The sequence below is a fragment of the Cavenderia fasciculata genome (genome assembly GCF_000203815.1).
Source record: "Cavenderia fasciculata unplaced genomic scaffold Scf_Dfasci-F-a-25c12.r2-5, whole genome shotgun sequence".
NCBI lineage: Eukaryota > Evosea > Eumycetozoa > Acytosteliales > Cavenderiaceae > Cavenderia > Cavenderia fasciculata.
This window is the reverse complement of record NW_004457729.1, coordinates 2,428,924-2,441,528: the sequence shown is the minus strand read 5'-3', so window position 1 is coordinate 2,441,528 and position 12,605 is coordinate 2,428,924. Positions and strand designations below refer to the sequence as shown.

Here is a 12,605-nt window from a genome sequence, read left to right as displayed (position 1 = left end):
TGGTGAATCAAGTTGGAAAAGGAATATCCGCTGCCAAGACTACCCTCCTTCGTAGACACCACTTCCAAAAGGTTTCTATTGACTTGGAGATTCCCTCGATGGAACCTCCCTGCTTTTGGATGTAATAACAGGTGGTGGTGTTGTCCGTTCTGATGAGGACCTTTCGGTGTCTGATGGATCAGCATAGAACGGGGAACGAAATCAACACAGAAATGTATGGTTATTCTTAAACACAAAAGGGACTTGGAGGGGTTCTTCTTTATTCTTTAAAGAGTCATAAAATAATCCCCTGTCATCATATGATTCTTTTAAAGAAGAATCCCTCCAAGTGTTCACAAATCAAGTTACATCATAGTAGTTGGCTAATCTTTAATCTTTGTAATAGTTGTATGTATAATTTATTATCATTTTATTTATTATTTTTGTTCTTTTTCTTTTTCTTTTTCTTTTTCTAGTTGTTGTTTCTTTTCTTCTTCTGAACTTGTGCTATATTCTTCGCTATCAGTTTCCTCGGAAGATTCTTCAGAAGAGGTACTATAATCACTGGAACTTGAATCATCGTCTGAACTGGTTGTATCAGATGATGTTTCGTCTGAACTGTCATCCGATGTCGATCCATCCTTTTTTCCATTCTCATCCTTGTCGTTATTAATAATATTGGGTTCATCTTCTTTCTTCTTTGCGTCCACTGGTGTTGCTTCGACTACTTTAATTATTTCGGCTGCTGCTACAACCTCACCGGCTGTGTTGCCTTGATCCAAGTCTTGATTCATGATTGGGACTGGAACGGCTACAATATTGACGGTAGTAGTATTGTCTGATTGGGCAGCAGGCTCAACTTTTGGGTGGTCGATAGTTGTCTTTTCTGATGATTGGCTTTCTTCTGTTGTGGTTGGATTATTTTCAACCACTGTAACTGGGACTGTTTCGTGAATGACTGTAACTGTTTCTGGTTGTGGTTGTGATTCTTCAAAAGCCTTGTTGCCAACAACTACTGGTTCTTCCTCTGGTTTCTTTTCTTCTACGACGACGGCAGGTGGGTCTTGTTCAACAACAACAGTTTCAGTGATGATGACAGCAGCTGGTTCAGTGTCATTGATGACGGCGGCGGTAGTGGTGGTTGTAGTAGTGACAGTGACCGGTTCGTCGGCGACTGGGTCGACAACCTTTTGCTCCTCTACTACAACAGTCTCTGCAATGACGACTGGTACAACAGCAGCAGCAGCAGAGGCAGCTTGCTCTTCCTTCTTTGGTTGTTCAGTTTCAACCTTTTTGTCAACTGGTGGAATAGCAACGTCGCCAGCAATAACAAACGAGTTTTGAAGAGTTGGGGGTGGTTGGTTAAAGGTACCCTCGGTGTATTGGTCACCGTACATGTCACGGATGAGGTCGTCATACTTGGCGAGAATAATCTTACGCTTGAGCTTTTGGGTGGGGGTGAGCTCCGAGTCGGTTCCAGAGTCGGCAAACTCGCGTGGACAGATTCTGTACTTTTTAATGCTGGATGCTTGAGTGAGACGGAGATTGATCTCGTTGATCTTGGCTTGCAAGTAGTCGTTGAATGACTTGTCGCGGATAGCTTCCTCCAAAGTCTTGACGTTGAATCCAATCTTGGGCAAATACTCGACGTTGATGGTCAACATGCAGACAATGTACTTTTGACGGTCACCGACGACAACAGCGTGATTGACACCGGGAATCTGTCTCAAGTAACCCTCACTGAGTGCGGGCGAGACATTCTCACCACCGGCAGTGATAATAAGCTCTTTCTTTCGGTCGGTGATAAAGAGGTATCCATTCTCATCGATCTTTCCGATATCACCAGTGTGGAGCCAGCCGTCTTCATCGATGGTCTCTCTAGTGGCTTCGGGGTTCTTGTAGTATCCGAGGAAGACGTTTGGACCCTTGATGCAGATCTCGTCGTCACCAGGGTTGAGCTTGACCTCGCTGCCTGGCAATGTCTTTCCGACCGAGCCAGTCTTGGCACGTGGATAACTGATGCACTGTGGACCGGTCAACTCTGACATACCGTATGCCTCGGTGACGGTGATACCGAGCGACAAGAAGAACTCTAGCGTGTCCTTTGAAATGGGTGCGGCCGTACTAGCAAAGAATCGGCATTGGTCAAGACCCAATCCCTTTAACAACTTTTTAAACACCAATGCACGAGCAAACCCGTATCCCTTGGGCTTCTTTTCGCCACGTTGTTGCTTGTACCCTCCCTCGATACCCTTGCCCTTGGCCCAATTGACCAACTTCTTTTTAATACCTCCCGATTGATTAAGAGTAGTTTGAATCTTTAATTGAATCTTTTCCCAAACACGTGGTACACCAAAGAAAATAGTTGGTTTAATTTCTAATAATGTATCTAATAATGTTCCCTAAAAAAAAACAAACAAAACAAACAAAAAAAGAATATTAATATTATTTCTATCTCTATCTATCTTTTTAATTACTATTCAATACTTACTTGAAGAGCATTTCTATCAGCAAAAGAAACAGAGAAACCAAATACTAATGGAGCATATAATGTTACAACTTGTTCGGCAACGTGACTAAGGGGTAGATAACTGATAAATCTTTCACGATGACCAGTCTTTGGATGAAGGACGACACTACCGACGGTGTAACAAGTCCAAGCAATATTACGTTGGGTCATCATACATCCCTTTGGCATGCCAGTGGTACCAGAGGTGTAAATAAGTGTACAAAGGTTCTCGGCAGTGATGGCTTTGGAGATTCTATCAATTTCAGAATCTGGAACGTTTCTACCTTGTTCCAAAAAGTCTTCCCAATGTAATACTCCTGGTGGTAACCCTGTCGATGTGGTAGTAGTATTGGTTGTAGTAGTAGTTGTACTGGTTGTACTAGTTGTACTAGTACCATTGGCATCGGTCGTGGTTGTGGTTTCTGGAATGGTAGTTGCAGAGGCTGGAGCAGTGGTGGTGGTAGCTGGTGCAGTGGTAGTGGTGGTAGTAGTGGCAGCAGTATTGGCAGTGCCAGTTGGATTTCTAACATCAAAAGGTTCCATTAAAATGAAAGCTTTAATATTTGGTAGTTTGTCACGAATTGCCATGTATTTGTTTAGTTGTGTTTCATTTTCGACGCAGATGAATTGAGCTTCGCTGTGAGAGGCAAAGTACTCGCATTGCTCTGGTGAAGAGGTGGTGTAGATACCGGTTGGAAGACCACCGGCCCAGATGGCACCGAGTTGGCACATTTGCCATTCCGGCGAGTTGAAACCAATAATGTTGACTCCTCCACCACTAGTCAAACCCAACTTTATAAATGCCTTGGCAGTTGCATAAATGTCTTGACGGTATTGCATCCAAGACCATTGACGCCATATTCCATTTCTCTTTACCTTGATGGCAAGATGATGTGGGAATCTTTGAATGGTATGTTCCAATGCATCGATAATGGTAGTTGGCATTGGAATTGGTTCTGAAACCTCTCCATTTTGATCTACATGATGTTTTTGTGCTTCAATCTTTGGTGCTGCAGAAGTTGTTGTTGTTGGAGCAGTGGTTGAAGATGAAGATGTTGCTGGTTCTTCATTTGTTGTTGTTGTTGTTACAGGTGCAGCTACAACTGGTACTGGAGCAACTACAGCTGGTGCAGCAGCAGCAGCAGCAGCAGTATTATTATTATTATTATCTGTAGTTGAAGTAGTTGAGGTAGTATTCTCTTCCTTGTTTGTTGTTGTTGTTACAGGTGCAGCTATAACATCAGCTGATGTTTCTGTTGTAGTGGTTGTCGATGAAGGATCAACATTTGTAGTAGTTGTGACCGAGCTATCGGTATTTGTAGTTGATACCGTTTCTTGTTCACTCATTCCTAATCCTATCTATCTATCTATCTCTTTCTCTATATGATGATATATAAAATCTATTTTGAAAAAATTGATTGACAGCTGATGATGGTGATTGATTGGAATGAGGTGGTGTGAAGTTCTCTAAAAGGGTCAACTGACAGATCAAACGGAAAAAAGTATTTCAAAAAAAAAATTAATACAAGTTAACAATTAAATATATATAGTATATGTATAAATGAAAAGTTCGTGTGTTGTTTGTAATGATGATGATGATGATGATGGATGTTTGTTTTAAAATTTCAAAACCTACAATTGTCAGATGAGTTTTCTAAATAGGAAATTAGGTCAGAGGTAAATTGCGCTCTCTCTGCCTACTTTGAACTCTGTTTGAACCAAATCTAGAAAAAAATGGCGGTCTTTTGTTGTTTCTCTAACGGCTAACTAAACAAAACAGAGCAATTAATACTACAAGTAAAATAATAGAGAGTGATACAGATATAATGACAATGTAATTACAACAATGACCACACACTCACACACTGTATATTTATCCGTTAAATCAAAGAGCTTACCCCCCCCCCTATGTGTGTACATACATTGCAATCACCAATATTGGAGGGAATTTTGAACACGTGATTGAATGGATGATGGATGGATCTTTTTCTTTTCTTTATTATTAATATATACAACTCGACTCGATTACTCTGCTAGTTTAAGTTTTGAGTTTCAGGAGATGATGGATTAAAAACAATTACACCTTTTGATAATGATCTTGACATTCTATTTGTGATTGGAGTTGTTATTGTTGACCTGTTATTCGATTGTTTTGGTGAAGACATGACTGTAATGGTAGAGGTTATGGTTGCAGAGTTTACAGCTGTTGTTTGTGGTTGTAAACTATTTGAACTTAGTACCAAACTTTTTCTATTTTCTGCACGTGATGTTGCTGCTCTAGATATTGGTCTAGGTGGTTGTCTTGTCGATGACGACGACGATGAAGAGCTGGTTGAAACCGATGTAAGTATAGTTGTTGTTTTAGAGTTGGCAGTTGTTATTTGTTGTTGTTGACGTAGTAATTTAATGGTTTCAGATCTACCAAATTTAAGTACATAGCTAGAGAATGCTTCAAAACCACCTCCTACTCTAACTACAATACCACCTGCCAAAATTTGAACATTAATCTTTTTAGTTCCAAATAAATATAGACCTTCTCCCAAACGTTCAAAGTTTGGTGGAATGACACCTGTAATTGTAATTTCTTTGTTTCCTCCAACCGTTGTAGATGTAGTTGTATCTTTTTCTTTTTTGTCTTGTTGTCCTGGTTTGTTTTTAACAAAACTATCAATGACAGAACCAACCATTACATCCAATATATCATCTTCATTGGCCGTGTATTTGAGAGATGCTTCAGCTTGTAGTTCCTCGAGTTTTTTGATGAGTTGAGCCTTTCGTTTGATGACTGTCAAGTCGAGAACACCTCGTTTGGTACGTTCGACCAAATCAACCTTTTCATTGTACAGTACTTCCAAGTCTACCAATACTTGATCAGTCTCTGAGCCAATCGATATTTGTTCCAATGCCATTTCGACACCGACCGACATTCTTTCAAGTGACGATAGAAAAGTCTCTGTTTTCTTTTTTTCACCTTCATAGTATTGTATTTTGGCCTTGAATTCAACTTCAAGATCATTGATCTTGTTGATGAGTTGTTTCGGATCATCCAATATGATTTCTTGATCTTCATTTTGTTCGTGTTGAATAATATGTGGTTCAATTTTATCTACAATCGATTCAACTCTATTTTCAAATGGATCGATACACTCTGGATGCACTGGGAATGCCAATGTATCGGATTTAAGTTGTGCCAATTTTAGACGATAATCTTGTAGTGTTGCTTTTGCCTTTTCCAAGGTCTTTGTAAATGCTTGAATCTTTAAAGAGAATGGTTCAACACGATCCAATGTCATGGTAAGACTCTGTTGCTTGCATTTTTCAGTGTGTGACAATAAAACGTCTACGGGTTCTTGTAGCTCGCTTTTAATCATATCATTACTCATATCTGGTAATGAAGAGGTTGAATTGTTGTGATTATTTACATTGGCAATGATGGATGCTATTTTTGGTGTATACGTGTCAATAAACCCAAAGAGAATGGGTTCATTGGTAGTGTAAAGATCGACAGATGATTTGTTTAAAAAGTTGTTTATACATTGAATTTCATCAAATATGGTTGGATAAATCTCTTCCAATTCTTGTGACCGATACACCATTTCAAATTGTATCAATCGACCCACCATATCTTCAAAGTTCTTCAACGACGATTCTCTATCAATCAATATATGTTCATCTATTTTTTTCTTTAATTTAATATTATCTAAATAATATGTATCTCTTTGTTTTCTGTATCTAAAAGAGAAACAAACAAACAAAAAAAGAATTAATATAAATTATATTATTATTTTTCTTTTCTTTTCTTTTTACATACTTGAAATTATTTCTTTCAATTTGAATTAAAAATTGTGACCAATTCTTTGTAGTTTGTTGTTTACTACCACCACCAGAATGATGAATATTCATTGTACCACTTGATATTAATTCTAAAGCTTTCTTTTTTTGTGATTCCAATTCTTCAGTCTTCAATACCAATTGACTATTTTCATCACCCATAGTTCTTTCCAATAGATCTCTATCTTTGATGGCTTGTGTTCTAAGGCTACGTTCTTCATCCAAATGCTTGCTCATTACGTTGAGATCATTTTCCATTTCCTCTCTCTTTGTTTCCAAGTCTCTGATGGTAGCTTGGTACAAGTCAATTGAACTCTCATCGAATCGTTCGATTAGCTTTTCATTCTCTTTCTGTAAGAGACACTTTTCATCTTCCAACTCTTTGACATAGTTTTCAAAGGCCATCTTTTCCTCTTGCAACTTTGATATTTCATCGTCTTTCAACTCCAACTCTCTCTCCAAGTTTTTAGCTCCTCCTCTCGATCCTCCTTTACTAGGTGTGTACGATGATCCAATCGACGACTCATCGTCATAGTCGCTCTCTTGATTACCATCATATGAAGTGTAGATCTTTAAATCTCTAAGCATTTCATTTGTCTTTACTTTAGTCTCATCATCTCTCTTTTTAATTTCATCTAATCTTGTTGTAACTGAATCTATCCAATATGATCTTTCCTTTTCTGTCAATGTATATAATTTATAAATTCTTCCTATAACTTTTAAAACCAAAAAAAAAAAAAAAAAACAAATACAAATGTCAAGGTCAATTATTGGATTTACAAGAATAATAGTTATAGTCATATGTGTCTATCTATTTATCTATGTATCTATGTTTACACATACCAGTAATATCAAAATGGAATTGACCTTGAGTGGCAGTAGTATCTTTACTTGTACCAACATGTAATATATCCCTTAGTTTAATTGAACCACATTGCTTTCTTTCAATCTTTGATTCATAGTAATATATGATATCTTGGTTTTCTGGTACTATAAAGTATCTCTTTTTGAATGTCTTTATTAGCCCTTTATTACCTAATTTGAAAACTGATCCTTCTATTAACATTTTTTTTCAAATCCAAATCTCTCTTCTCTCCCTCTCTTTTATCTCTTTCTTTAACTTTGATTATTACTACTTTAATAATAATTATGATTGTCTTGATGAGGTCATTGAGTTCGTATCTTCTGGTCCTCTTCCCTACTTTTTAATTTTATTTCGAACCACACCTCCTTTTGATTTTTCGGACCTATTTTGGAAAATATCTAAAGGGTTGGGGAGGAGGACCATCAAATGACGGGCCACTTTTTCAGTGTGATTGGTTGGGTTTGTCAATGAGTATCCAATTATTCTTGGTTTGTTTGAATAAATTATTATTGTTTGTTTGCCTATTTATTTATTGTTAGTGTTTATTAGTTAGTTAGTTAGTTGGGTGTTGATGGTGGTCTATGGGTGCCTAGTAAATAATGTTTTGGATTATTAATATTATTATTGGTGGTTGATGGTGATGAAGTTGAAGAATTGGATGTTGATGACGATGATGATGATCGTCCATGTAGATCACTACGAACAAAAATCGGTGATAATGTGACACTGACACCTTGACCACTGCTTTGATCACTACTACTACCAGCAATTGAACTTGAACTACTATTACTTCTAGTCGATGTAGAAAAGAATTGAGATTCTCCTCCAGTCGATGCTATAACTTTTGTATATGGTAATGGTCTTGGTTTTGGTGTTTGAATGATAGTATTATTTACAATTAGATGACCTCCACATTTATGAAGGCTACTGGCACTGGCACTACCACCTCCACTTTTACCAAGTGATGAATACCCATTTGGAATTGATATGGAATTGGTTTCAGTTGCCGTTTCAGGTGGTGAATTAATCATCTCTAAAACAACATCACTATTATTAGAATAGGATTTCTTATGAAATCTTGAACTTGATCTAATCTTTGTTGTAACCAAAAGTGATGGTTGAGTTGGACTTGTTGTTGTTGTTGTTGTCGATGTAGTCTGATTATTATCTTCATTTTTTGGTGGTGATACTGTAATAGTCATCGATGACGACGGTGATTCATCACTATTATTATTATTATTAATATTATTATTAATATTATTATTAATATTATTATTAATCTTTTCTTTTTCCTTTTCCTTTTCTTTTTCTTGACGATATAAAAGTGATTGTAATTGTTGATGTTGAGTTGATTTACTAACCATCCAACTATTAAATAACCAGGTGTTTTGAGTTTCGTAGTTCATATAGAGTGATTTCCAAAGTTCCATACATCGAATATTAAGGTTGGGACGAATGATAACACCTTGTTGATTGGGGATAAAGAAGGGGTTGATAAAGTATTCAATGTTGAGATTAACGTCTGTCCAAATCGAGACGGTCTTTGTTTTGACCTGATCTCTCATTCTCTCTTGCTCAGTGTTGTGCAAGAATGTGCCGTATTTACAAGAGTACAAATGCTCGGCAATAAAGAGGAGCAGTGTGGGAGTGTACTCAAAGAGCAGAGGGAATTGGTTGACTAGTTGAAAGATGGCATCGAGGAACTGAATAAAGATGGGTGATACTTCATCCTCACTTTCGTGCAAGTGTCCCAACCGATGAGTAAACTTGTGTCCAAAAGACAACCACTCTTTTTCAATGAGTACTTGCAACCCGACAACAGTACGGTAATACGGATCCAACATGATTTGTGCCAGACTGGTCAGTTGAGGTGTTCTGTCCCACCCGTCACTACAATGCACCAATATGTTTGATCCCTTGGTGATGAGCTCGGCTGCAAACAACGCACCCGACAAGACACCCTTGATGTGGTTCAACCAACCACTCTCCTCAACTGCCTTCATGGGTTCTTCCGACTGTCCAAATTGCGATACCGCTCCAACCAGCTTCTCCAAGCTTTTTCGCATCACATGGATGTTGGCAATGTTGAGAAACACCAGTTTACACGATGAATAGTTTCCGATATTCTCAAAACCGGCACCGTTGGCCGTGTTGGCGATGGCATTCAATTTGGGACGTGCGTCGAGAATGTACAAGGGCTTGCCATTGGCGATCGTGGTGATGTAGAGCTCGTCCTCGGCGCACCGCGAGCTCGCCAACCCAACCAATGGCTGCGAGCAACGTGTGATGCATGCACCGTTGGGTGCGCGCCACGACAACACTGGTATTCTGCCTTTTGACCTATACCCTCCCACCTTTTCCAAGTCCTTGTCGAGCATGACACGTGACACTACCAAACCCGATGGATAAGATGAACAGAGCTTAAAATCCTTGTTGATAAATGTAAACTTCCAATAGAGATTCTGGAGTGTGTTGGGTTGATCTTCGTGTATGCCAAATCGAGCATACTCCTTTTTAGGCTGGTATACAAGCCAGCCGTCGTTGGGAGGTCGTTGCGACCGATACACATGTGCGTACAGGTATGGCAACGGTTCTTCAAATACACCGTAGCATTCGAATCGATCGATATGCTCGATACGTGAATGATCGTCCAATATAATATTATCCTTGACAATCTTGTTTTGGAGTCGACGGTTCGTGTCGATTAGTTTAAGACTCTTTTCCACCTTGGTCTTGTAATGATAGGTGATAATGTCAACCACCTTGTCACGCATGGCACTATTCAAAAAGTAGATCTTGCAATGCTTGAAATTCTTGGTTGTAATGACTATCGAGTAGTAGTTGATTGGGGTAGAGTTGACAATCTGTCCATTACTATTGATATTCAATTCACAGTGTTGTCCAGACACAAATGAAGACGACGTAGATGATATGACCTGATGTGTTATATTGGATCCAGAATTTGGTGTAAATCCAAGAGTTGTAGATCCATCATTTGATCCAGTCCAAAAATCATCCTTACTTAGATATAAATAAGATGATGATGTATTATTATTTAATCTATGTATCATCTTTTCCATTTCATCATCTGGTATATTATTTTCATCAATGTTATTATTATTATTAAAATTATTATTACTTTCATTATTATTATTACTATCAATATTAATATTAATATTTATACTACTATTATTACTACTATTACTTGTATTTGCCCAATTTGAAGAAGTTGTTATACCATTTGTACTATTACCACTTCCACCTAGATTTGGTAGAGATGTTGAATTGATTGTATTTTGTTGTTGTTGCTGCTGACCTCCACTACCTCCAAGTGCCAACATTGATACATTCTGAACAAGATTGATACTACTATTATTATTACTATTTCCACCTCCAACAACACTAGTTGTTCCAGTCGTATTATTAATATTATTAATATTATTTAAATTTGATTGATGATTAATACCAGGATGATTTTCAGTTGTAATTGATTCGATTGAAGCTAGAGCTATACTCATTTCTTCGTCATCTCCAAATGGCCAATTGAGTGAATATTGTGTTGTTGAAGGATTGGAGACAGAGTTTTCACATCTAAACACAACTCTATAGTTTGTAATAAATACACCACCATGTATCAATTGAAGGTGTTGTGAACTACTATAAGAATCTCCACTCTGTGAAAAGTTTTGCATATTCTTTCCATAAAATAAATTTAATTTCTCCATCCATATAATATATTCTCCACAACTTCCAATTCTCTCTAAAATAAAATTAAAATTAATACAAACAATTCTACCTCTTCTTCTTCTTATTTCTCTTTTGTTTTAAATTAATTTTTACCATTAAAGAATTGAACTATTTGAGGATTCTTTGATTGTAATGCATATTCCAAAGGTGAAGGAAATGATGAACTAAGTGATGATTTTGTAAATAATGCTCCATGTTCCATAAATGTTAACAATATATCAATTCTACCTTCTTCAATTGCAACATGTATTGGTGTCCTTCCTCTCCTAATAAAAAGTAAATTAAATAAATAAATAAATAGTAAATAAATGATGATTTAATGATAGTCTATATCCTTTCTTTGATCTTCATACTTGTTTAAGATATTTGGATTAGCACCATTTAATAATAATAATTTAAGGAATTCATTATTATTTGTTGGTAGTGTTGCACGATGTAATGGAGCTTCAAATTTAATGTCCTTGTGATTGATAAATGCACCTGCTTCAATGAGTAGTGATGCTAGTTTGATTGCTTTGGGTGCATGACAGTATTTCGAGAGGAGATGTAATGGAGTCGATCCGGTTGATGTTCTTGCATTGGGGTCTGACCCTTTGACCAATAACTTTTCAGCCATTTCAAAGTGACCTTGATTAACTGCACAATGCATTGCTGTATATCCATCTTTATCTCTCAACTCTAATGGTTTAATTTCTTCTAAATTTACATACTATAATAAATAATATAAACATCATTCATTCATTCATTCATTCATTTAATTAAATATAATAGATATGTACCTTTTTCTTTAAGCACTGTCTTATTACATCCATGTTACCATTCATCGATACCAAATGAATGAGCGTATGTTGATGGTTGTTATGAACCATTGTCAAAGGGTGTTTCTTTAACCATTCTTTGATAAGATTCTTATCGGTCGATCTTGATATCGACTCCAACTCTGTCATCTTCTTCTTCTTCTACTTGTACTCGAGTCGACTACTACTATGATTGTGTCTGTGTGAAATGGGGGAGACCTGCAAAGCAAGGACCTTGCTAACCTCACTCTCTCTTTACAATCCTATATAAAGTACTTGTACAATAACACTTCTACTACTATTACTACTACTACTACTACTTTGTTGATATCAATTATGTAAAGTTTAGTATATGTAATTAATCTAAATTAATGTTGTCATTACCGTTCACGACCGCACCTTGAAAGTTTGCATTCTTGTTTAATAATTTTTTAATGAAATTTAGTTGGTTGGTTTACTTGTCATCGGCAAAGTCGACCACCCTTTTGCACTGGTGCATCTAGCTAGTCGTGTTCCACCAATTTGGGGAACCTAGGACAAAGGGGGGTAGGTTAGGGTTCTCATCAGATCAAAGTAGAATTAATAATCGATCGATTGCGTCTTGTAAAAGTATAAAATTAAAATCGGTCATTCTTTTACATAATACTAACAAATACACAAACCCACCATTCATCTAAATTAGATACATTCAGTCCTATCAAATATACTGATGATAACTAAAAGGTACTTTGGTTGAATATTCCTCGAGTTGTCTCATGATCATAATCAGATATATGATGTGCATCGTCATCCAATGAAATGTGTAGCTATTTATGAACGATCCCTTCTTGGGATTCTGATGAAATTTCCAACCAAAGTTTTCAAAATACCTTTTTTC

General features: G+C 37.0%; 4 protein-coding genes across 4 annotated transcripts; all 4 read right to left on the bottom strand.

Annotated features, from left to right (window-relative positions):
* Window positions 1–416: 416 nt before the first annotated feature.
* On the bottom strand, window positions 417–3,835 carry DFA_01307 (uncharacterized protein; the record flags this gene model as incomplete). Its single annotated transcript, XM_004359216.1, has 2 exons — window positions 417–2,381; window positions 2,471–3,835. The coding sequence occupies 2 exons, from the start codon at window positions 3,833–3,835 to the stop codon at window positions 417–419; spliced, it is 3,330 nt and encodes a 1,109-aa protein (XP_004359273.1).
* A 278-nt stretch (window positions 3,836–4,113) lies between these two features.
* On the bottom strand, window positions 4,114–7,385 carry DFA_01306 (uncharacterized protein; the record flags this gene model as incomplete). Its single annotated transcript, XM_004359215.1, is given in 7 exon segments — window positions 4,114–4,142; window positions 4,190–4,212; window positions 4,411–4,482; window positions 4,502–4,521; window positions 4,564–6,220; window positions 6,300–7,029; window positions 7,163–7,385. 7 exon segments carry the CDS (start codon window positions 7,383–7,385, stop codon window positions 4,114–4,116), a joined length of 2,754 nt encoding a protein of 917 aa, XP_004359272.1.
* A 356-nt stretch (window positions 7,386–7,741) lies between these two features.
* Window positions 7,742–8,749, bottom strand: DFA_01305 (uncharacterized protein; the record flags this gene model as incomplete). Its single annotated transcript, XM_004359214.1, has 1 exon — window positions 7,742–8,749. One exon carries the CDS (start codon window positions 8,747–8,749, stop codon window positions 7,742–7,744), a length of 1,008 nt encoding a protein of 335 aa, XP_004359271.1.
* A 113-nt stretch (window positions 8,750–8,862) lies between these two features.
* Window positions 8,863–11,878, bottom strand: DFA_01304 (uncharacterized protein; the record flags this gene model as incomplete). The annotated part of the gene is made up of 6 exons (XM_004359213.1): window positions 8,863–8,887; window positions 9,693–10,272; window positions 10,324–10,944; window positions 11,025–11,197; window positions 11,285–11,640; window positions 11,738–11,878. 6 exons carry the CDS (start codon window positions 11,876–11,878, stop codon window positions 8,863–8,865), a joined length of 1,896 nt encoding a protein of 631 aa, XP_004359270.1.
* Between the last annotated feature and the right edge of the window lie 727 nt (window positions 11,879–12,605).